Source organism: Macrotis lagotis, chromosome 5, assembly GCF_037893015.1.
Source record: "Macrotis lagotis isolate mMagLag1 chromosome 5, bilby.v1.9.chrom.fasta, whole genome shotgun sequence".
Taxonomy (NCBI): domain Eukaryota; kingdom Metazoa; phylum Chordata; class Mammalia; order Peramelemorphia; family Peramelidae; genus Macrotis; species Macrotis lagotis.
In genome coordinates, this window is record NC_133662.1 from 7586057 (window position 1) to 7609598 (window position 23542).

The window sequence follows — 23542 nt, forward strand, 5'->3', positions numbered from 1 at the left end:
GAATTGATTGTGCAGCATGGGAGACACTGGTAGAGGATGACCCAGACTGGTGTGCTCTCATCAGAGTGGCACCTGTGCTCTATGAGTAAGGAAGAATTGAAACACCTCAAAGGAAATGTTCAAGTTTAGAGAATTCACCCTAGGTATTCACATGGTCTATTTGTGTCCAACTTGTAGTAGAGCATTCTGAGATCATATTAGCTTGATCAACTACAGTTGGAGAAATTGTAAATTGCCTCTAACACAGTGATATCATCGATAAAATGACAAGTGACAAGAACCAAGATCAAGAAGGTTCCCAAGTTCCCTACATACTCTCTCCCCAGTAAAATCCCAGAGAGAACTGGAGTTCAGAAGAGATATTGTAGCTTTGGGATTCCCAAAGCCTATGTTCAAAAATTTCCCAGAAATACTTGTTAATCTGGTGTGACCTTGTGACAGTCATATGAACTCAGTGATCTATTTCATGTTCTGAACAGCAAAGACTTTGGCATCATTAATTTTAAATTTTAAATTCTATGAATGCAAGATCAAATTACAGTATCCAATTGTACCAGAGGGCAGATTTGTGAGAACTGCATTTGTAGGCAAGTTCTAGCTCTGTCCTCCAGTTCAATATCTGTTCTCAGAGCTCTTATCACTCACCTGAGCATATCACACCAGCATCTTCCTCATGGTAACAGTCACTGTGCCCCCAGGGTCTTGCAGGGCAATCCCACAAAGAGGACTCCTTCCCTCTGCACTGTATATCATCCAACCATATAGTCCCATTCCCTTGGCCAAATTTAGCTCCACTCAGGGCATCCAGAGCAGAGCCACAGTCAAGCTGCTGACAAACCACATTAGCATCTGCTAGGTCCCAGTAGTCATCACATACTGTCCCCCAGGAGCCAGCGTGCCATATCTCCACTCGTCCAGAGCATGGGGTCTCTCCTCCCCTGAGTCGGATTTTATCTTTGTCTGGAAAGGAAGAAAAATCTCCTATTACACTCCCAGGTTGGAAGTGAGGAAACTTTGAATGCCCCATGTATAGAGATGAACTGAAATACCTTTGCAGTGACTGGGGGTTGGGCAGTCTCCTCCTGCAGAGAGAAGAATTGGGAAAGGGCTGGGTTAGTGAACCCTAACATATTGTTTAGTCATTTGGTTTTTTTCCCCAAAGCAGAATTCCCAAAGATCATTTTATTTGTTCCCAAAATATAAAATAGCGCCTTCATCATTATAATATTAAAATATTTGCTGAATTTATAACGTAGTCATTAATATATACATATTAATATATACATATACATATATACATATGCTTATAGACAGACAAAGAGGAATATATCAGATATAAATAAATAAAAAATAAATATATAGATGTATTACAAAGTGTCTGCCTTTCAGCAGTTCAGAGAATAATGAGAAAGAAGGAATGTGAACGTAAAATGGAAACTTTATAAGGCAGCAGATCAAAGTAGCCCATGAAGAGTGAAGAAGTATGAGGCAAAGAAAAATTGTGTATATGTAAGTCAGATGGATGTCTTTGTAAATGAATAAGGTAAAGAATTTGGAGGTTAGGGGATCTGAGGGAATATTTATGCAGAAATCTCTTGCTATGAGGACAGGAATTAGGGAAGAAAGAGAAAGACTGACTTCCAACTTACTGACATCAAGCTTTTAGTCAACTTAAAAAAAATCTGAGGTCTTTCTCACATAATTTCTACCAATTTAATTTTCTTTCACTGTTTACTAGCCTGATTAAAAGAAATTTGTATTTAAATCCTGTCCACAGATTAAATGTATTTGAATTAAAAACATTCCCATTAAAAAGGACTCAAAAGGAGACAGTTGTATTTACCTTCACATGTGATATAGGCTTCCTCATCTTGCTGACAAGAATTCTGGTCCCAAGATTGAGAAAGACAATGCCAGAGGAGGGATTCTTTACCTTGACAGTTGATTTTGTCTATCCACCAGGCCTGTAAACTTTCTCGGTGGCTATGCAAGTCATTAATAATCCCTGAGGCACCACAGTTCAGGTGTCTGCAAATCACTGATACAGTGTTGTGATCCATGGAGTTGGAGCAAACACTGCCCCAAGTTCCATTGTAGAAAACTTCTAGCCACCCAGTGCATTCTTGATCATCACTCACCAGCCTGAGATCCAGGGATTCTGGAAATGGAGACAAGTTATGGCAAAATCAGAGGAGGCATTTGTTCTTATATTCTCTTGGTCCCTTCTGCCTGAAAATTATTTTACATTCTCTTATATTGGAGGGAAGTTTTCACTGCATAGCACAGACCCCAGACCATCTTTTCCTAGAATTACTTTCTCTATGTTTCTGAGCAATTTCTCTATCTTGTCTCCCCCACTGATAAAGAAAGGAATACCTTTACTGTGATTTCACTACTCAGTCTCACAGTTTCAAAATCAATGCGTATCTGTGAACTACCAAAAGTAAATCAGAGACCTATTATATACCTATTATGTGATTTGTACTGTACTAGGAAATGACAATTTCATATATATATATATATTTATAACTCTGTATATATATAAATACGTATATGTACACATATAGCTATAAACACACATATATAATGTATGTATGTATGTATATAATGCAAACATACATACACACTCATATAGATAAAGATATATTCATAAGGGAGGATAGCTGATGAATGAAATCACCCCTCTCAGATCAGAAGTCTTTCCCTGAAACTGGACTTTAGGGACACTCTGTCTGGCACAGTGCTCCCACAAGTCCCTCATGCTCATGGTATGTGTGTGGCACAGACCTGAGCAGAGGACTCCTGCATCCTCTTTGTGTCTGCAGTCATGCTGCCCCCAATAGAGGGAAGGGCATTCCCCTAGATGGGATTCATTTCCAGAGCACTTAAGTGCATCCAGCCAGATGGGCCCTGATCCTTCTCCAAAGTGTGCCGAGACCATAGCTTTGAGGGCCACTCCACAGCCCAGCTGCCTGCACACCACATGGGCATCACTCATGTCCCAAGAATTATCACAGATGGTCCCCCAGGTGTCATTGTAATAGACTTCAACTCTTCCAGAGCAGGGACCTCCTCCATTCAACAGTCGAAGTTGAACATTTTCTACAAAGAGAAATTCAGATTAATTGCTCATTTTCCCAAAGAAAAAGAAGAGTTTTCTCATATTGTCCAACTTTCTTTCTTACCTGGAAATAGAACAGGACCCTTTTCCTGATCAGGCTGTGCATTATTGGATGAGTAGTACTGGGTCTGGTTTCCTACAAAAAAAACACAGAACTCAAATCCAGGCCATGAAAGTTTAAAGTGGGAGGAAAGGTACTAGATGAGAGGAGAGGGTCAGCAAATTGGAAAGAAATCAATTTTTAAGGGAGGGACAAAAGTATTTCCCAGCTTAAGAAGGCATGTTTTACCTCTATATAGTCAAATAGATTTTTTTCTCATTGACAGTTCTATTCTTCCACTCCCCTTTCTCCTTGTTGAGAGTACCCTAAAAATTCTGTCACTTTCCATAAGGAACAGCTTCTGATGGGAAGGTCACAGCACTTCTCTAGTTGATCATCCTTCCTCAGGTTTTGCTCGCCCTCTGTCAGCAACTAAGAACTATATAGTATAACTTCCTCCTACAATCTTTCTGCCACCAGCCTATTGTCTCAGTTCTAGAGCAGGAGTTGTTTTATTTGGACTACAGGAATTTGTCTTCAAATACATTGATAAAAATTGTTTTGGGGGAAGGAGCATTGAGCAAAGGAAGGAGAAAGTTTGGAACTATTTTTTAAATTTATGTTAAATATTGTCCTTTTTATGTATTTTTGGGGAAATACTCTATTCAACAAAAAGAACATAAAGTATATTGATAACTGCATTACAATATAATTGGTCTCTTATTTATGTAAGAGGATCCTCACATGAGTGTCATTGTGTAGCTCAAAAGGGAGGAAGAATAGACATCTTCAGCCCTCTTCTCCACCTGTTGTTGTAGTTCAATCATTTCAGTTAGTCTCATCTGGGGTTTTCTTGGCAAAGATACTGGAGTGGATTGCCATTTTCATCTTGCAGCTCAGTGAGTTGCCCAGGGACATGCATTGTCTGAACTCAGATTTTTTTTGATTCCTGGACCTAAACTCTCTCTCCCCTGTGACTACTAGCTGTCTCTCTGCCTAGCTTCTTCCTCTTCCCTTCTCCAAGAGAGACTTTAATTCCTGCCAGGAGGAGACACAGGAGGCAGGGGCCAGAGGTGATCTTCACTCTTCAAAAAGAGGAGATGCCTAGCTAGATTTTTTTTGATTTTTTAAACATTGCTAATGTAGGGGTCATGATCAGCTTTAATCTGAATTCTGATTGTTCTGATATTAATGGGAGAGAGAGAGAGAGAGAGAGAGAGAGAGAGAGAGAGAGAGAGAGAGAGAGAGAGAGAGAGAAATAAAAAATTATATTCAGAACTGGTCCTGAGCTTACACCAAAGGAGGCCACAATCCAATGAAAGTTAATCCCTGCTCTGGAGGATCAAGGATGTTTCTTGAACTAGTTAGATATGAATTTCTTAGCAGAGAAAAGAGTGAAGTCTTTAAATTGTAGTTACCTAGTAAATTCTAGTAATTTGATTTTCTAAGGTACTGAGGAAAAAGAAAACATAAAAACAGAAACTCTCCACTTTCACACATCAATAGAATAAACTTCCCAGGAAAGGGGCTCCCTCTGACCCTGTTTCTTAACTTCTCACCTGCTTTCTGGGACTTCCTATTGAGGGGATTAGAATAGAAGGTGGTGGTGGGAATTGAATGGATTTCATTTTGTGATTCAATTCTAGAGTTAGTTTTCTTTTCTTTCTATTTAGTTATGGGTCTAGTCCATTTTCTGTCTTGTTAGAAATCTTTATTAAATTGTGGGAACTGGGAGAAAATATATTGCATTATTTGAATGTAGGCCTTCATAACAGAGATTGGGATCACTTCTGTTTGATGCTTGACTAAGGACTTATTCAGATCCAAAGACTGATGCAATGAATTTTTGCACAAGCAACCCATATGTTTTATCTGAAAACTTCTCAGTACTTGTTAATCAGTTATTGTTTACATGTTTTTCTAAATGTTTAAAAGATACTTGAGGGAGAGGGGAATTTGGATATCTCTTTTTTTCTGATTTCAAGGAATTGGACCTATATGATCTTCTTTTCCAAGCTTGGAAAGCCCCTAAACTTTCCTCCAATTAGAAATCAGATTATTTAATTTGGTAACTTTGTTAATTGTTTGTTGTTTTCTTTTTTTATATTTTTCAAGACAAAGGGGTTAAGTGGCTTGCCCAAGGCCACATGGCTAAGTAATTATTAAGTGTTTGAGGCCGGATTTGAACTCAGGTACTCCTGACTCCAAGGCCAGTGCTCTATCCACTGCACCACCTAGCCACCCCAATTGCTTTCTTTTAATTAATTGGCCTTATTTTATTGCTAGTTATTAAAATATAAATCTTCCTCTCCTGTATTCTTACTGCCAAAGTTGAGAAAGGGCCCTGGTCCTTATTTGTTTTGGAATAGACATAAATGGCTTAATAAATTAATAAACTTGGAAGCTCAAATCTTTATTTCCTTAGTTATTTCATCTTCCATATGCCTCACTATTTAGTCCCTCAAGTTTTCTCTCCAGCAGCTGACTGATCTGGTCTGATTAAATGCATAACCTCTTTCCTCATAGAAACCTGTTCCTCTGACCCCTGACTTAATGTTTTACTCTGTTTGTCTCATATACTTACTGATGATGAGAACTACTCCTGTCACTAAAATTGCATAGTCTTTGGCCAAAGGATTTTCACTGGAAGAAATTGATTTCATAAGAGGAAGTTAGTGAGAGCTGGAGGAAAGATTCTCATTCACAATCTCTCTTTTTTTCTGACCAGGCTTTCTCTTTTCTCCAGCTTTCACTAGCCCTATCCAGCAAGAAATCAGTTTCCACCAATGAGAAGATCTTTTGCAAATGACCCTATGAGCCAAAAATTGTAGTTTTCATGGAACAAAAAAACTTGTTTTATTCTAAGATAGAAGTATTATAGCCCTCCCAATAACAAATAGTATTTTAGTGTCTATGATCTTCTCTAACCCAGTCTGAACTTGCAGTGTGATCTTACTATCTTGCTCTGGTAAAATAATTTACAGGAGAAACCAGACAATTCCTATTTCTTCTTGTCTAATTCCTGTCTTCTAAAGACCAGAGCCAGTATATCTCTGTTCACTATTAGTACTACACATTAATAAAATTCTACACTTTCCCTTCAAGTACTTTATGGATGACAGTATATCTTCCCAAACTGAGAATTCCCAAGGAAATGTCATGAATACACAATGGCATATATATAAAGTAAATATGTTCAAAAGCCCCACATAATTCCCAAGAACTTGATTAGAATTTTTCACTTGCCTTATAGAAAAACTGTCATGATTCTCCTCTAAATATTTAAAGAGATTACATTAACTCTTGATAGGTGTAGACAGTGCTATCCTTGTTCTTCCTGCTGCTATAATTACTTTCACTGGCCCATCATCTAGAGATATATTTAGTTCCCAAATTAGAGATTTCCCATAACTAACCTGAGCAGACCACAGAGGCAACTTTTCCTTTGGAACATGGAGAAGTCCCCAGAATAATGACAGGACAATTCCATAAATGAGACTCTGTCCCTGTGCAATAAAATGTATCCCCCATGACTTGACCATTTCCATTGTCAAAACTGGCAACTTCTGAAGGTTTCATGGCAACACCACAGCTGAGCTGATGACAGAGAACATTGGCATCTGCCAGGTCCCAGTGGGAGTCACAGAGAGTTCTCCAGGTCCCCAAAACTTGGATCTCCACTCTTCCTTCGCATTGGGAGCTTCCATTCATCAGTCGAAAGTCTGTGTACTCTAGGGAGAAGATGACAGGGCTTTAGAAAAGTGTACTTTTTAATCTCAGTATTAAATGAGAAGTAGGTCCATAGTAAAAGCATTGTGTAAGCTTTACTTGAACAAATGACTCCAACATCCATGCTGTGGTTGCATTTTCCCTGTGGAAGTGGTATTGTGGGGCACAATGAGAGAAGTGGTTCACTTCCATTACATTGGAATTCTTTATCCCAGATGTGTCCATTTCCTCTTCCAAAGTAAGGTCTCTTCATGATAGAAACTGCAGTCCCACACTGTAACTCAGCACAGATGACTTTGGCCGTAAAAAAATTAAAATTCCAGTCACAGACTGTGCTCAAATCTGATCCAGAATTGACTTGTACCCTCCCAACACAGGGTCCATCCCCTGCAACCAGCTGGACAAATCCTGGAAAGATATGAAAGAACTCTAGTGAGTGGCTCTAATCTTCAAGATTTCCCTGATAAAAGAAAAAAGACACAAAGAATTATGTGAGACTAGTATATTTCCAAGAAAGCAGAAGCATAAGAATTCTCCTTAACTGAGCATAAGATAATTAATACCTTGAAAACACATTGATGCTTAAAACCTGGTACTCTTTGGAAGAGCATGTCTGACATATGTAGGGAAGTGTAGTCCTTCCACTCTTCTAGACAAGGGAGAGGTACATGGAAACAGTAGAGTATATGGATACCTCTCCTCCAAGGAGCAGAATTAGACTCATATGATATCTCACCCTTAAAGAAGTAACCATCACTTCTCTCCCCAAAATTAATTACTCAGAGTGGGTTTTCTTTTCTTTTTTTTTAGGGTTTATTTTTTGCAAGGCACATGGGGTTAAGTGGCTTGCCCAAGGTCACACAGCTAGGTAATTATTAAGTGTCTGAGGCTGTATTTGAACTCAGGTACTCCTGACTCCAGGGCTGGTGCTCTATCCACTGCGCAACCTAGCCGCCCCCTCTTTTTTAATTTTCTATGGTTTTATTTATCTTTTCTCTTGTTAATAGATAAGAGATAGAGTAGCTGATATTTCAATTGCTTCAATATCTTTATAAAGGTTTTATGCCGAGATGTTCAAGATTGCTTCTATAATTGTGCACTCCTTGTTTCAAATACAATTTCCATATTATTCCTTGGTTAATTTCCTATTAATTATTAATTATTCCTACTTATGAGATGCTGGAGAACTCGGATTCAGATGCTAAGAAATATGGGCATTAAACACACAATCCTTTAACACTGTGCTAATCTATGAGGACCCACTACAGCAATATTAAATCAGGGAAGGGTGGAGGGGCACAGTCATGATGATGGAGTAAAGATGGGGACTCATGCAAATTCTCCCCCAAACCACCCCAATGCCTTTAAATAATGACTCTAAACAAAATTTAGAGTGGCAGAAACCATATCAAGATAGAATGAAGGAATTTTCCAGTCCAAGACAAATTGAAAGATTAATGAAAAATATCTGTTGCACATCAGCTTCAGAGAGGAGTGCAGTAAAGCCCAGGTCATATGAGATTGAACCAGTCCCAGCAATCTAGAAACAGACAGCAGGTTGACCTGGGCAGTGGTGGCAGTGGCAGTTTCCAGATCTCTCAGACCAGATATTACCAAGGACAGCTTGGAAGGAGAGTAGGAAAGGTCTTCTGCACCAGCGTTAAAGTGGACTGTGGTCCAGTGCAGATTTGACTCTGGCAGACCAGGAACATGGTTCAGAAGACACTGAATCAGCAGATACAACTCTTCTGGAGTTCTCAGTCCATAGACTGTGAAGGGGTCAGAACTAGGTCCCTTTTCACCACTAAGGCAGGTGTTTTGTCCATACTTTTATGTGGGTACAGTCTGAGGCAGAAGAAGAGTGTGGCACAGCAGAACTTGCAAGAGAAGAGTGTGGCACAACAGAACTTGCTGTCAAAGGGGATCCAGGTGCCCTCCTCACAATTCCAAGGCAAAAAGGAGTGCTTGTGGGCAACGACAAACCAGACCACAGGACTGGAGAGTAGTAAAAAATATTCTCATTACATCTTAAGACCTTGGAATGATAGATAACTTGCAGGTCCTTAGCAGTATCTCTGAAAACAGCTACAAAAAAATCCCCTGTGTTTGGGACAGTGTGCCCTCCACTCTGGAAGCAGACCCTCATCCTAACCAAAAAAGTCAAAATCAAGCCATAGGCTAAAGAAATAGACTAAACAACAGAAGGAAAAAATATCTGGTCATAGACAGTTACTATTATGATGAGAAACATTAAAATGTATTCTTGGAAGATAACAAAATCAAAGAATCTACATCCAAAGCCTCCAAGGAAAATATGAATTGGTCTCAGACTATGGAAGAGCTCAAAATGCATTTTGATAATTAAGTAAGAGACATAGAGGAAAAATTGGGAAAAGAAATCAGAGTGAAGTGGTAAAATCATGAAAACTGAGTCGGTAGCTTGCTGAAGGAAACAAAAAAAAATGTTGAGGAAAATAGCATTTTTAAAAGCAGAATAAGGTAAATGGGGTAAAAAGTCCCAAAAAGTCAACAAGGAAAAGAATTCTTGAAAAAAATAGAATTGACCACATGGAAAATTAGACTCAAAAGCTCATTGAAGAAAATGAATCCTTAATATAGAGTATAGGGCAAAGGGAAACTGATGATTTTGTGAGATCAGAAACAATAAAACAAAACCAAAAGAACTAAAAGAAAATATAAAATATCTCATTGGAACAATTGACCTAGAAAATAGATCTAAGAGAGATAATTTTAAAATTATTGGACTACCTGAAAGCCGCAATCTAAAAAGAACCTAGCTATCGTTTTTTAAATATTTAATATTTATTCTCATTTTGTACAAATAATGTTTTTATACATTAATAAAATATTCTTGTTTAAGAGTAAAAAAAATACCCCTCCCCCAAAAATATAGACTCACTTGAGCGATAAAGGGGAGAAAAAAATTAAAATAAAAAAAATAATAGTAATAATTGTAGGTATGGCCAGGTGGCACAATGGATGGAGCACCAGCCCTGGAGCCAGGAGTACCTGAGCCCATATTGGGCCCCATACACCCAACAATCACCCAGCTGTGTGATATGCAAGCCACCCCAACCCCACTGCCCTGCATAAACCAAAAAAAAAGAAAAAAAAAGACCCCAAATCAAATAAAATAGTAATAATAGTAGGGGTGGCTGGGTGGTGGACAGAGCATTGGCCCTTGAGCCAGGAGCACCCAGGTACAAAACTGGCCATGGACACCCAAAGATCACCTTGCTATGCGACCCCAGGCAGGCCACCCAGCCCCATTTGCCCTGCACACCCCCAAAAATAATAATAATAAAAAATGTGCTTCAGTCTTTGTTTTAACACCAACAACTCTGTTGCAGGTGGATCACATTCTTTATGATAAGTCCATTGCAAAAGTTACTTCCATATTTTTCCACCATTGCCGTTGCTGATCGCAACTCCCTCCTTTCCTATTTCTCCACTACCATGTACTATATTTTCTCTTTCCTTTCACTCTGACTCTGCTGTAGGGTAGCTTAGTGGTGCAGCAGACAGATCCCTGGTCCTGGGGCCAAGAGGCCCTGAGCCTCCCTACCACCCCTTAGGGCCAGCATCCACCTGGCCCTATGGTCCCAGATAGGCCATCCAATCCCAGCCCCTTGCAAGAAGTTAAAAAGAGAATGTGTTATATCTGACCACTCTCCCCCCATGGTCCATCCTCTCTTCCATGACTCACATCCCCCCTTACCCCTGCCCCCCCTCTTCTTACTCCAGATGCCTATACCCCACTGAGTATATATGCTGTTTCCTCTCCTAGCCACCTCTGATGAGAGCAAAGATTCCCTCATTCCCCCTTGCCTTCCTCCCTTCCATATCATTGCAATAGCTCATTGTAATAAAGAAAAATCTTATTATATGAAATATCTTGGCCTATTCCTCCCCTCCTTTTACTTTCTCCCATTACATTTCCCTTTTTGTTTTATTGACTACATTTTTACACCATATTTTATCTTCAAATTCAGCTTTCTCCTGTGCTTCAACTATAAAAGCTCCTTCTACCTGCTCTGTTAACTGAGAAGGTTGATATGAGTATTATCAGTGTCATTTTTCTATGCAGGAATACATGCAGTTCATCATCATTAAGTCCCTCATATTTTCACCTTCTCCTCCAATCTCTATGCTTCACCTGAGTCCTGTATTTGAAAATCAAACCTTCTATTCAGCTCTAGCCATTCCAACAGGAACATTTGAAATTCCCCTGGTTCATTGAAAGTCCATCTTTTTCCCTGGAAGAAGACATTCAGCCTTGCTGGGTAGTTCATTCTTGGCTGCATTCTAAGCTCTTTTGCCTTTCGGTATGTTATATTCCAAGCCCTACAAGCTTCCAATGTAGTTGCTGCTAAGTCCTGTGTGATGCTGACTGCAGCTCCACAATATTTGAACTGTGTCCTTCTGGCTGCTTGTAAAATTTTCTCTTTGACTCAGGAGTTCTGGAACTTGGCTATAATATTCCTAGGGGTTGGTTTTTTGGGATCTCTTTCTCAGGGGGATTGATGGATTCTCTCCATTTCTATTTTGCCCTCTGCTTCTAGAATATCAGGGCAATTTTCCTGTAGTAATTCTGTGAAAATGATGTCAAGACTCTTTTCCTGATCATGACTTTCAGGTATTCCAATAATTTTTAAATTATCTTTCCTAAGTCTGTTTTCCATATCAGTTGTTTTTTCAATGAGATATTTCACATTTTCTTCTAATTTTTCATTTTGGTTTTGAAGAAATGATTCCTCATTTCTGGTAAATTCATCAATCTCCCTGAGTTCTAATCTTTGTCTGAAGGATTTGTTTTCCTCAGAGAGTTTTCTTATCTCTTTTTCCATCTGGCCAATTTTGTTTTTTAAAGCATTCTTCTCCTCAATAACTTTTTGATCTGTTCTATCCATTTGACCTAAGCTGGTTTTTAGCATGCTATTTTCTTCAGCATTATTTTGGATTTCCTTGACTAGGCTGCTGAATTCATTTTCATGTTTTTCCTGCATCTCTCTCATTTCTTTTCCCAGTTTTTCTTCTAACTCCCTCATTTGATTTTCAAAGTCTTTTTTGAGCTCTGTCATAGCCTGAGCCCAATTTCTGTTTTTCTTGGAGTCTTTAGATGCAGGAGGTTGTGTTTCCTCATCTTCAGACTAAGTATATCGATCCTTCTTGGGATCATAGATAATGTATTTCTCAATGGTGTTCCTCTTTTTTCTCTCCTTGCTCATTTTCCCAGCCTAAGCCTGTTTTGGGGTGCTTCCTGAGCTTTTGGGACACTCCCACAAGGGTCTCAGTGTATGAGGTTCTGTCCTCCCTCCTGGTCTGTGAATAACCATATGCGCCCCCCTCTGCTATGGGGTTGAGGTGGAGGGGGCCCTGCTGTTCTATTGGGGGGGGGCTAGACTGTGATCAGTATCTGAATGTATTCAGAGGCCCAGAGTCCTGTTCTAGGGGCAGTGCTCTGCAGTCTCTCTCTCTTCACTCCCCTCCCTAGGTTCAATGGGCTCATGCCTTGGGGGCTCCTGATTACTGGCTCTGCTTGCTTCTGTTCCTGGATCTGGAATGCAGTGGCTAAGCTGCTTGCTGCGTGCCCTGAGGGCTGGGCTTCACATGTTCACTCTGGCAGAGGTCCCCTGCTGTTCCCCCACTTTGTGCCTGGTGCTCCCTGGGGCATAGCTCAGGAAACTCTCTGGCTGCTGTGAGCCTCGACTCCCAGTGCCCTGGGGCTGCCTCCAGAGGCTGAATTTCTTTCCCTCTGGCTGACCGCCACTCCAACCCCAAGGAGCAGAACCTTTCTGCTCTTTTCCAGGATACCTTGAGTAGGAGAACTGCCTCATTGGGTGCCTCTGTTTGTTCTGTCTCTTGAAAATTTAGTTAAAGTCCTTAGTTTCGAAGATTTATGAAAGAGCACCTAAGACAGGATTTGCTCTTGTGGCCACCTTGGCTTCGCCCCACCCCCCTCCCCCAGCTATCATTTTTAAGAAATTATCAAGGAAACCTGCCGGGATGTTCTAGAGCTAGAATATTCTATTTTTTAAAAATAGAACATGAAAGAATCCACCAATCATCCCCTCAAATATTCCCAAATGTAAACTGCCAGGAATATTATATTCACATTTTAGAGCTTCTAGATCATGGAGAAAATATTGAAGGCATCCAGAAAGAAACAATTCAGCTTTCTTAGAGTCACAGACTGGATAACACAAGATCCAGCAGTTTCTGTATTAAGGGATTGTAGGGCTTTTTGCAAGGCAAAAGAGCTTGGATTACATTGAAGAATCAACTACCCAGCACTATTGAAATACTCAGGGGAAAAGATGAGCATTCAGTGAAATAGGGGACTTTCAAACTTTCCTGATGTAAAGATCAGAGCTGAATAGAAGATTTAATCTTTAAATATGAGCCTCAAGTAAAAAGGTAAACAGGAAAGGCAAATCATGAGGGACTTAATAATGTTGAAATGTTTATATTCCTGTATGGGAAACTGAAACTAGTAATTTATATGAACTTTCTCATTTTTACAGCAGTTGGAAGAACCTATCTATTAAGAGAACACAGGCAGGAGTTGAATATGAAGGGATAAAATATTATAAAGATGCAGTTAAGGAGTGAGAGACAAATGTACTGAAAGAAAGGGAAAGGGGGGTAGACTGCAATAGGTTATTTCACGTAAAAGAAGTAAGAAAAATCTTTTACAGTGGAATGGGGGAGAGGAGTAGTTGAGGGGTAGTAAATGAATCTTACTCAGAAAGGGAATAACATGCACACTCAACTGGGTATAGAAATTCATCTTACCCTAGAGGAAAAGTAGGAAAGAAGGGTATGGGAGAAAGTGGGGAGGTGATAGAAGGGAGGGAAGATTATTGGAGGAGTTAGTGAAATGCAAAACATTATTGAGAAGAAATAGAGTGAAAGTGAAGAGAGAATAGAATAAATGGGGATGGGGGAATAGGATAGAAAGAGATACAGTTAGCAATAGTAATTTTAGGGGAAAATATTGAAATATTTATCTGATAAAGACCTCATTTCTCAAACATAGAAAACTGAGTCAAATTTATAAAAAAAAGAGCCATTCCCCAATTGATAAACAATGCTATCTATGACTATATTTAAAAAATGTCCTAACTCATTATTGATTGGAGAAATACACACCAGAACAATTCTGAGGTATTGCCTTATACCTATTGGATTAGTAAATAGGACAGTAAGAAAAGATGACAAATGTTGGAAGGTATGAAGGGAAAATGAAACATTGATGTATTGTTGGAGGAATTGTAAAATGATTCAACAACTCTGTAGACTAATTTTGAATTATGCCTAAAGGATTATAAAACCATGGCTACCCTTTTACCTAGCAATACTACTATCAGGTCTGTATTCCAGAAGAAATGAAAAACAGTAAGGAAAAGTACCTTTATGTTTAAGGATATTTTAGCAGTTATTTTCTGATGGCAAGGAACTAAGAAATTGAGGATATGCTCATCAATTGGAAAATGACGATAAATAGTGGTTATGTGATGATGATGAAATGTTATGATAGAAAGCTATTCTGTTGTTATTTTATTTTATTTTTCTAATTACATGTTAGAAAAGTTTTTCAACATTCATCCACATGCATATGCATATTTTTTGAGTTACAGAATGTTCTTCACCCTCTTTTCCTATTCTCTTACTCTCAACAGTGAACTATCAAGTGAATATTGTACATATACAATTGTGTTTAACATGTTTACAGATTAGTCATTTTTGGTATCAGGAATTAGGATTAAGGGGACAAAAAGAAAACCATGATATAGGAAAGAAATTCATAAGAGAAAAATTTAAAAAGGGAATGTAGTGTTCATTCAGATTCCATAGAGTTTTGTTGCATTTTTTTTCTTCCTCTGAATGGGAATAACATTGTCCATAGCCAGTCTCCTGGGGTTCTCCAAGCTCTGAACTATTGAGAAGACTACATCCATCAAGGTTGATCAACTAATGGTGTTGTGGTTAATGTGTACAATGTTCTCTGGGTTTTGCTCCCTTCACTCTGCTTCAATTCCTGTAATTCATTCCATGCTATTCTATAGTAGCATAGAACAATAGCATTCCATAACATTCATATATCATGACTTGTTCAGCTCTTTCCCAATTGGTGACCATCTCCTCAATTTCCAATTCTTTGCCACTACAAAAAAAACCTGCTATGAATATTTTGGAAGACATGGGACTTTTCCAATTTTTAATGATTTCTTCTATAGTATTGCCTAGTATTGCTATTGCTGGACCAAAAGGTATGATAAGTTTTACTGCTCTTTGGGGATAGTTCCATATTGCTCCTTAGAATGGTTGAATCAGTTCACAACTCCACCAATAGTGCATTTATGCCCCAATCTCCCCAGCCTCTCCAATATATTGATCATTTTCTCTTTTGATCATCTTAGTTAATCTGATCTCATAGGTGTTTTAATTTACATTTCTCTAATCAATAATGATTTGGAGCATTTTTTCATGAGATTGTATGTAGCTTTAATGTCTTCATTTGAAAACTGCCTGTTCATATCCTTTGACCATTTATCAATTAGAGCATACCTTGAAACCTTATCAATTTCATGCAATTCTCTATATATTTTAGAAATGAGACCTTTATCAGAACTCCAAGCTTTGAAAATTATTTCCCAGGTTTTTAATTTTCCTTCTATTTTTTGGCAGCATTGGTTTTATTAGTACAACAACTTTCTAATCTAATATAGTCAGAATCCTTCGGTTTACAATTTATAATGTACTCTATTTTTGATTAATCATTAATTTCTCCCCTTTCCATAGATCTGACAGATGAGATTTCTTAATCTGTTAATTGGTCTATGATGTCCCACTTTGTGTCTAATCTTGACCTTATTTTGGCAGAGGGTATGATTTGTGGATCTATGCTAGATTTTGCCATACTATTTTCTAACTTTCCTAATAATTTTTATCAAATAATGAATTTTCATCCCAGAAGTTAGTATTTTGAAATTTGTCAAGCAAGTTTCCTGCTGTCATTTACTACTGTTTCTTTTGAACCTATCCTAATCCACTGATCCATTACTCTATTTCTTAACTAGTACCAGGCAGTTTTGATGACTGTTTCTTTACAGTATAGTTTTAGATCTGGTAGAGCTAGGCCCCCTTCCTTTACATTTTTTTCATCAGTTCCTTTAATATTTTTTACCTTTGCTGTTCAAGATGAATTTTTATACTATCTTTTCTAACTTGGTAAAATAACTATTTGGTAGTTTGATTGGTAGGGTACTGAATAAATGATTTAATTTGGGCAGACTAATCATTTTTATTGTATTATCTTGACCTAACCATGAGCAATTGACATTTTCCCATTTTTTTAGATCTGACTTTATATGTATGGAAAGTGTTTTATAATTATGTTCATACAGCTTCTGGGTTTGCCTTTGGAAGTAGATTCTCAAGCATTTAATCCTGTCTGCAATTACTTTAAACAAGATTTCTTTTTCTATTGCTTGCACTTGGATTATGTTGTTCCTTTATAGAAAAGCTGATGATTTATGTGAGTTTATTTTATATCATGCTACTTTGCTGAATTTGTTAATTATTTCAAGTAGTTTTTCAGATAATTTTCTCAGGTTCTCTAAATATACCATCCTATTATCTGCAAAAAGTGAAAGCTTTGTTTCCTCACTGTCAATTTAATTCTGTCGATTTCTTTTACTTCTCTAATTGTTAAACTTAATATTTCTAAAACTATATTGAACAGCAATGGTGATAATGGACATCCTTGTTTCACCCCTGATCTTATTGAAAATACTCCTAGTTTATCCCCATTTGGAATGTTATTCTGCTATAAGAAATGATTAACAGGATGCTCTCAGTAAAACTTGGAAAGACATGAACTGATGCAATGGGAAATGTACTACATACAATATAACAACAATTTTGTAGGATGATCAGTTGTGAATGACTTACCTTTTTTCAACAATGCTGTGACACAACAATTGAAGGAATTATGAGAAAGAATAATATCCATCCCCAAAAGGAGATTTGATGGCTTCAATACAGATTGAAGCACACTTTTTTTAACTATATTTTTGTGGTTGCTCTTTTTTTGAAGGGGTTATTTACTTTCACAAAATGACTATTATGGTAATGCTTTATATGACAACACATTTTTAACCTATTTCAAATAACCATCTAAATGAGGGAGAGTAGGGTGGGAAGAAGGGAGAGAATTGGGAACTCAGAATTTTAAAAATGAATGTTCACATTTGTTTTTACATGTAACTGGGGAAAAAATAAAATAAAAGAAAAACAAAAAAAGAAAATTAGGGAAGAACAGAAAAGAAATTGTTTGTTTGAGATACAACTGCCAGTACAAATGATGTTCTGTATATTTCTGAATTAAGAATTCACGGCCTATAATATTCTGTCACACACATAAACACACACAAATATATATACATACACGCTAAACAAGAGAGACAGAGAGCAACAGGTTACATATCTACCAATTTGGGAAGGAGGCAACAAATCTTTTTCATAATTTTTTATTCATATTTATACAAACAATTCTTTTCAATTTCTGGGTCTGAAAAAGTCTCCCATACTTTGACACTTGACTGTAGCCTTTGTTACATTTGCTACAGAGGTTTTTTTTTTATGGATATGATGATGAATATAAGTTTTGAAGATTTTTCAATGGACTATGGTTTAGACAGAGTAGATGTTGGTTGCCAGAAAACCATCTGTAGAAAAAAATCAGAAAATTTTCTATTTTTTTTTTTAATAATCAGAGCAGGCGCTGTCAAGGTAAATCTCTCTGGGCTATACAATGAGAATGGAATTGAGCAGTTCATTCGTATTAAGTTCCTTGACCCAGAGGACAGATAGCAACATGAAGACAGAAAGCACTAAAGGAAGTGATTAATATCAGTGAAAGAAGCACAAATTCCAAATGATCTCTCCCAACTTCTATAGTTACCTTTACTCTGCTCACTATTAGTATACTTTCATTTGCTAGGCTTAGAATGGAAACTTTATCTCCCTCTATCTTTTAGTTTTAGTATAAAACTATAAAACTGAAGAGGTAGAATCAAAATATAATAATATAATAGGAATTAGTACACAGAGTATCCCCCCAAAGACTCTTCCAAGTAAATATAAAAAGTGTATAAGGCAAAATCCTGATAGAGAAAATCTAAGAAGTGAAGATGAGTCTTTTTTTTTCCAATTAAGGACAGTAGTGAAAGACAGACAGAAAAGTCTCCAGATTCTAGCTATGGAGAACTCCAGATAACTGAAAAGTTATCTGCTCCAAATACTATATTCATATACTTCAAGAGGTTATCAAATCCCTACATATTCTTTCCCCAGTATAAACCAAGCCAGAACTATGTGGGACAAAAGAAATATTGCAATCTGGGGAGTCATAGAACTTACATTCAAAAATTTCCCAGCAAATTTTCCTTGTTCATGTATTTAAACATTTGTGGTATAGTTGTAATAACCCCACCAGACTTCTATTTACTCCTCTGTAAAGTAAAGACAATGGAATAATGACCAGTAATTTTTCTTTCTCTTCTAAATTCTATGATTCCAGGGTCAGATTACAACATCCCCTGGTACCAGAGGACAGACCTGAGAAAAACTCCTTTTATATGTAAATTCTACCCCCATGTGATCCAGTTTAATATCTTTTCTCAGAACCCCCAACCATATCTTAGGTCATTACCACTCACCTGAGCACATCACACCAGCATCCTCCTCATGGGTACAGTCACTCTGCCCCCAGCGTCTTGCAAAACAATCTGACAGAGAGGACTCTCTCCCTGTGCACTGTACTTCATCCAGCCAGATGTTCCCATTTCCTGGGCCAAATTCAGCCCCTCCTAGGGCATCCACTGCAGAGCCACAGTCCAGCTGCTGACAAATTACTTTAGCATCTATTAGGTCCCATGAGTCATCACATACTGTCCCCCAAGAGCCGTTGTACCAGACCTCTACTCGTCCAGAGCATGGGGTCTCTCCTCCCTTGAGTCGGAGTTTTTCTTGGTCTGTAAAGAAGCAGAATACCCTGTTACATTCTAAGTTTGAATGTGAAGAACCTCTGAGTGCCCCAGGAATAGTGAGGGAGGACTGTGGTACCTGTGCCATTACTCTAGGATGGGTAATTTCCTTCTTGTATTTATTTTATTTGCACAAAACTGTTTCCCATTCCTCCTATTATACTTTGAGCCCCCTGAAGGAAGGGGCTTTCTTGCCTTTCTTTGAATCACTAATGCTCAATTCAGAGCCTGGTAAACAGTAGTTGACTAAAAAATGATTATTAACTTTGTATAAATAAACTATTAGACAAGATTAACTAAACAGCTTTGAGAGGCAGAGTCACCATGGTGCAGTAAAGGTAAGGACTCTCACAACCTCTCCAAAATTACCCTCTGAACAATTTTGAAATAATGACTCAGAGTAAATTCTGGAGCATAGAACTAAGAAAAGCAAGGTGAAATAATACTCTAGCCCAAAACAACATAAAAGTTTGGCAGGAAAGTTCTGTTTCAGGGACAGGAGGGAAATGTCCAGGTCATGTCACACCTGGAAAGGCAGCAAGAAGGCCTTAGCTCTGGTACAAAGCAACAATTGGAAGAACACAACCAGTACTAGCCAACAGCAGGTCCTGGGGCAAATGAATTTATAGTTTTATCTTCCAGGACTTTCAAACCATTGATGATAAGAAGATCTGACAACTGATTAGAAGGAGATTACAAGGAACTCTTTACTGACACAAATTGCTGGACTCTGTTGAATTGCTCATACTCTGTTCCAGGTTATGATCCATGGGCAAGAAGAAGCACTTGCACATTATAGATACCAGATACAGAGAATCAGGGACCCTAGTAAGAGTTCCAGGGCAGAAAACAGTAATTGTGATTACTTACAAAATATGGACCAGGAAAGCAGTGATGTTTCAGACAATGTTCCCTCCACCAAGGGAACAGAAATCAACTTTAACATAAAGTTGACTGTGAAGAAATAGACTAAGAAGGAGCAAGCGCCTATTAAACAGAAGCACATAGCAGAGTGGACCAAAAACCAGAATTCTGCAATGTGTTATTTACTTGAAGCACTTGAAGCAGAGAGACTCATAAAAGTTAAAGGCTGTAGCAGAATCTTTTGCTTCTGCTGAGGTAATTAAAAAAAAAAAAGCAGGTTTATCAAACATGGTTCCAGACAAAGCAAAAATAAATCTAATTAAATAAAATAAGCAAGAAATTTTCTTCTTGTTAAAAGGTGCCATAGAGAATGAAGTCATATCAAACAACACAAATTTGCACCCAATCTAAATTCTTAAATGAAAAGTTAAATGATTTACAGGAAGAAATAGACAATAATTTTCCCTCTCAATTAAACCTACCTGCTCCAAAATAGGCAGTTAATGATATCATCAAGTGAAATAGTACAGAGGATGAAGAGATGCAAGACAGATACTTGGGAGCTATCAATGACTAGTGGGATTGACCTGAGGAGATAGAGAAGGAAATATCAGACAGGTAGGAAAAGAATCAGAAAATAGCAATGTCATGAAATTCTAGAGAGAAGAGATTATCAAAGGGAAGATGATGATTTACAAAGAGGTTGTAAAATAGTAGAAATAAGAAAAGTTAATTAGATTGGCAGTTTAAGAAATCCCCTTCTACCACTAGAGGAATCTTTAACTCCAGGATTTCCCTAGTACCACAGCACGTACTTAACAAATGTTTTAAGCAAAAAGATTCTTAGTTTAAATCCAACCTTGACTTATCTCCTGAAAACATCTAATGTCTTCTTTGTACATCCCAAAGCTAAATTACCATGTGTACTCCTTCCTGTCAATGAGAAAGGGATGGAACCATGGGGAACCAAAAGAGAGAATGGGAGAGAAACATGAAATATTTACATTTCAGAGAAGGAAAACTTAGAGGAAATTACCTGAAGCTCCTTTTTTTTTTTTTGACAGGAGAGAATGATGTTGAAAGAGATAAAATAAGGCAGAACCTGATTCTGCAGACAACAACCAGTCTTGTTTCCACTACAGCTAAAATTTTATTTTACACACAGATTAGAGGTGTATAGTAGCTCTATTTCTTCCTTTGAGAAGTTTAGCATAGATGAAATCAGTGAATTTATCGTAACTCAGCACTGCTATGAACAGGGCTTGCTGGGAATATTGGAGTATGTGAAATTCTGAATGCTCATAGGAAGTTTATGATCAGTCACTTCGGGAATTTTAAATTAGGGGTTAATTAGAGAAACTTAGGCTCTCCTCTCAGTCTCAGGTCAGATCCCAGCTCCACATCAGGTGACATTATTTATTCTCAGATTCATCTTTTATAAAATAAGGATGGGATTGACCTATCTCTTAAATGGGATGACTAATTCCAGAAAGAACCTGCCTCTGGAGCAAAATATTTGCTAAACACTTCAGGTAAGTATAATTCCTTGTACTTAAACTTAGTAGTATAAGTCTTAAAAGCACAAGCCCTAAATTGGGGCTCAGAAGTAGGCAGTGAGTACAGAGTTATTGAGATATTGTAGTAACTGATATCTGTATTTCTCTTCACCCAGTCACAAAGGCTATGCAAAAAGTTCAGGCCATTTCACAAACTAACCATGATCTCCCAATTAGTGAGTACAGGCCAGGTCAGCAAAGTCTCAATAAAAGCTATCTATTGACTTGAGTGACTATATCAGGGTATCTCTCTACTTGCTTCATGTATTAAACCTTCCATCCATCCTTTCTTCCATCTACTCATATCCTGAATTTAACAAATAGCAATAATTTGATATTTCATAGTTCTTTAGAAGGGTGGCATGGCACTGAGATGATATCTCAGCAGCAGGTCAATGATGCCTAAGTGCTGCACTGTGATGGGTCTTCTATTATTTCCTTATTGGAAATCCTGTGAAAGTTAAAACTATTCCTAGGATAATAGGGGACCTTACAATCTAATTCTGAGACCAAATACATTCTCTCAATGAAGAATTCCCCTCCAAACTGAATTGAAAAGGTCCACCAAAAGAGAAGAAAAGACATTTTGACATTACAATATAATTGTATTTTCTAAAACAGCTGGTAAATATTGTATTATGACTTTCTGACTGATAATATCCTCCCCAAGTTCAATAGTCCAACCCTGTAGAAAAAGGAAACTGGAATCTCACCAAAGCTGGTCACCAGGACACCAAAGAAAAGGAGAACAAGTCTCTGGGCAGTGGAAAATTTCTCTAAGGCCATACTGACATCCCCAGTTCCTCTGTCGTCTTTAAGGCACAAACACCTCTTGAGAGATCCCAGAACACTGAATAAGAGAAATACAGCAATAGAAGTGGAATATATAGATTCAGAACCTGACCACGCCACCTGTGCTGGAAGCCAATAAAAACTCCCTTTACCATTTCAGACAATATCAGAGACTTCATCTGTCACAGTTTGAAATTCAAAAACCAATCAAATTCTTTACCCTTACATATCTCCTTAAATGAAAGATGTGATGGAAATTCTCTCTGAGGACATGAATGAGATTTGTATCTCAGAAGTGAGTGAAATGGTTAAATATATGTGACACTTAACTCCTTTGTGAAGTCCATCTCACTTTCATGATCAACAAAATATGAATCCATTCACAATCAGTGGTGTTGTGATTAGTCACTCACTGTACTACATCAGTCAGAACCAGGGACATCTTCTATATAATTGGAATTATTTGAGTATATATGTATATATATATATGTGTGTGTGTGTGTGTGTGTGTGTGTGTGTGTGTGTGTGTGTGTGTGTGTGTATAGTGTATCACTTCTCCTGAAATGTGGCCCCCAAGGTAACATTTAAAAAAGAAAAAAAGTTAATTTCAAAATATAATTAGGACCAAGAAAAGGATAAAATTTGGGAACTGAAGAAAATTTATAATCTTAGTTAAGACTAGGAGTGAAGACTGTAGACTTTTGAAGGATTCAGAGAAAAAGGACCCTAGACAACCAGAATCTCAGATTCGAGGACTCTATGCAGCAATCTCAGTGAAACTATGATTCAATTTCACAAACATGCATTAAATATGTAAATATTTAATGTACAAAATGTGTACAATAACCTACATTGTTTTTGCTCCTAAACTGGGCATCACTGGCCCATAAACTGGATGTTTTAGAGCCCTAAGTTATTTGGTATCTTACATAAATCCTCACACATTGTATTGATTTTGTTTTCAAGAAGTTAGACTTCAAGACTATAACTAAGATCACTTTCTATGAGATTACAGGCAGCATTATGTGGAGATAGCCACCTTAGGTCCTTGAGTAATTGGAAGGCAGAAATAAGCATACATAAGGGTTTGCTGTGTAAACATTGAGATTAGACAATTATCTAATGAAATGAATTCCTGGTAAATCTCTGTGTATATGTATCTCTAAAATGGAGATTAGTTATTGCACATCCTATTCTGTCTTCTCAATTTCTTATAGGCACTAGAGTAGAACATTCTCTAGGCCTGGAACTTCCTCCCCCCCATATTTGTGCTTCTTGAATTTTGGCTCTTCCTTCCATACCCACTTCAGGCACCAATTCCATGAAACTTTTCCTTATTTCAAATTTTTTTTATATCGACTTGTCT

General features: G+C 37.7%; 1 protein-coding gene across 1 annotated transcript in view; it reads right to left on the bottom strand.

The window, feature by feature from the left end:
- The window catches only part of LOC141488469 (antigen WC1.1-like), a 37118-nt gene extending 14896 nt beyond the window's left edge, over nt 1–22222 (bottom strand). Inside the window, exons 1-9 of the mRNA XM_074188554.1 lie at nt 22098–22222; nt 18638–18952; nt 6990–7298; nt 6578–6892; nt 3186–3257; nt 2788–3102; nt 1844–2176; nt 1050–1082; nt 646–960 (exon numbers count right to left, since the gene is read on the bottom strand). Of these exons, the coding sequence (XP_074044655.1) occupies nt 646–960; nt 1050–1082; nt 1844–2176; nt 2788–3102; nt 3186–3257; nt 6578–6892; nt 6990–7298; nt 18638–18952; nt 22098–22170 (2080 nt within the window). The 5' untranslated portion in view covers nt 22171–22222. The remainder of the gene's footprint in view (nt 1–645; nt 961–1049; nt 1083–1843; nt 2177–2787; nt 3103–3185; nt 3258–6577; nt 6893–6989; nt 7299–18637; nt 18953–22097) is intronic.
- Nucleotides 22223–23542: the final 1320 nt, after the last annotated feature.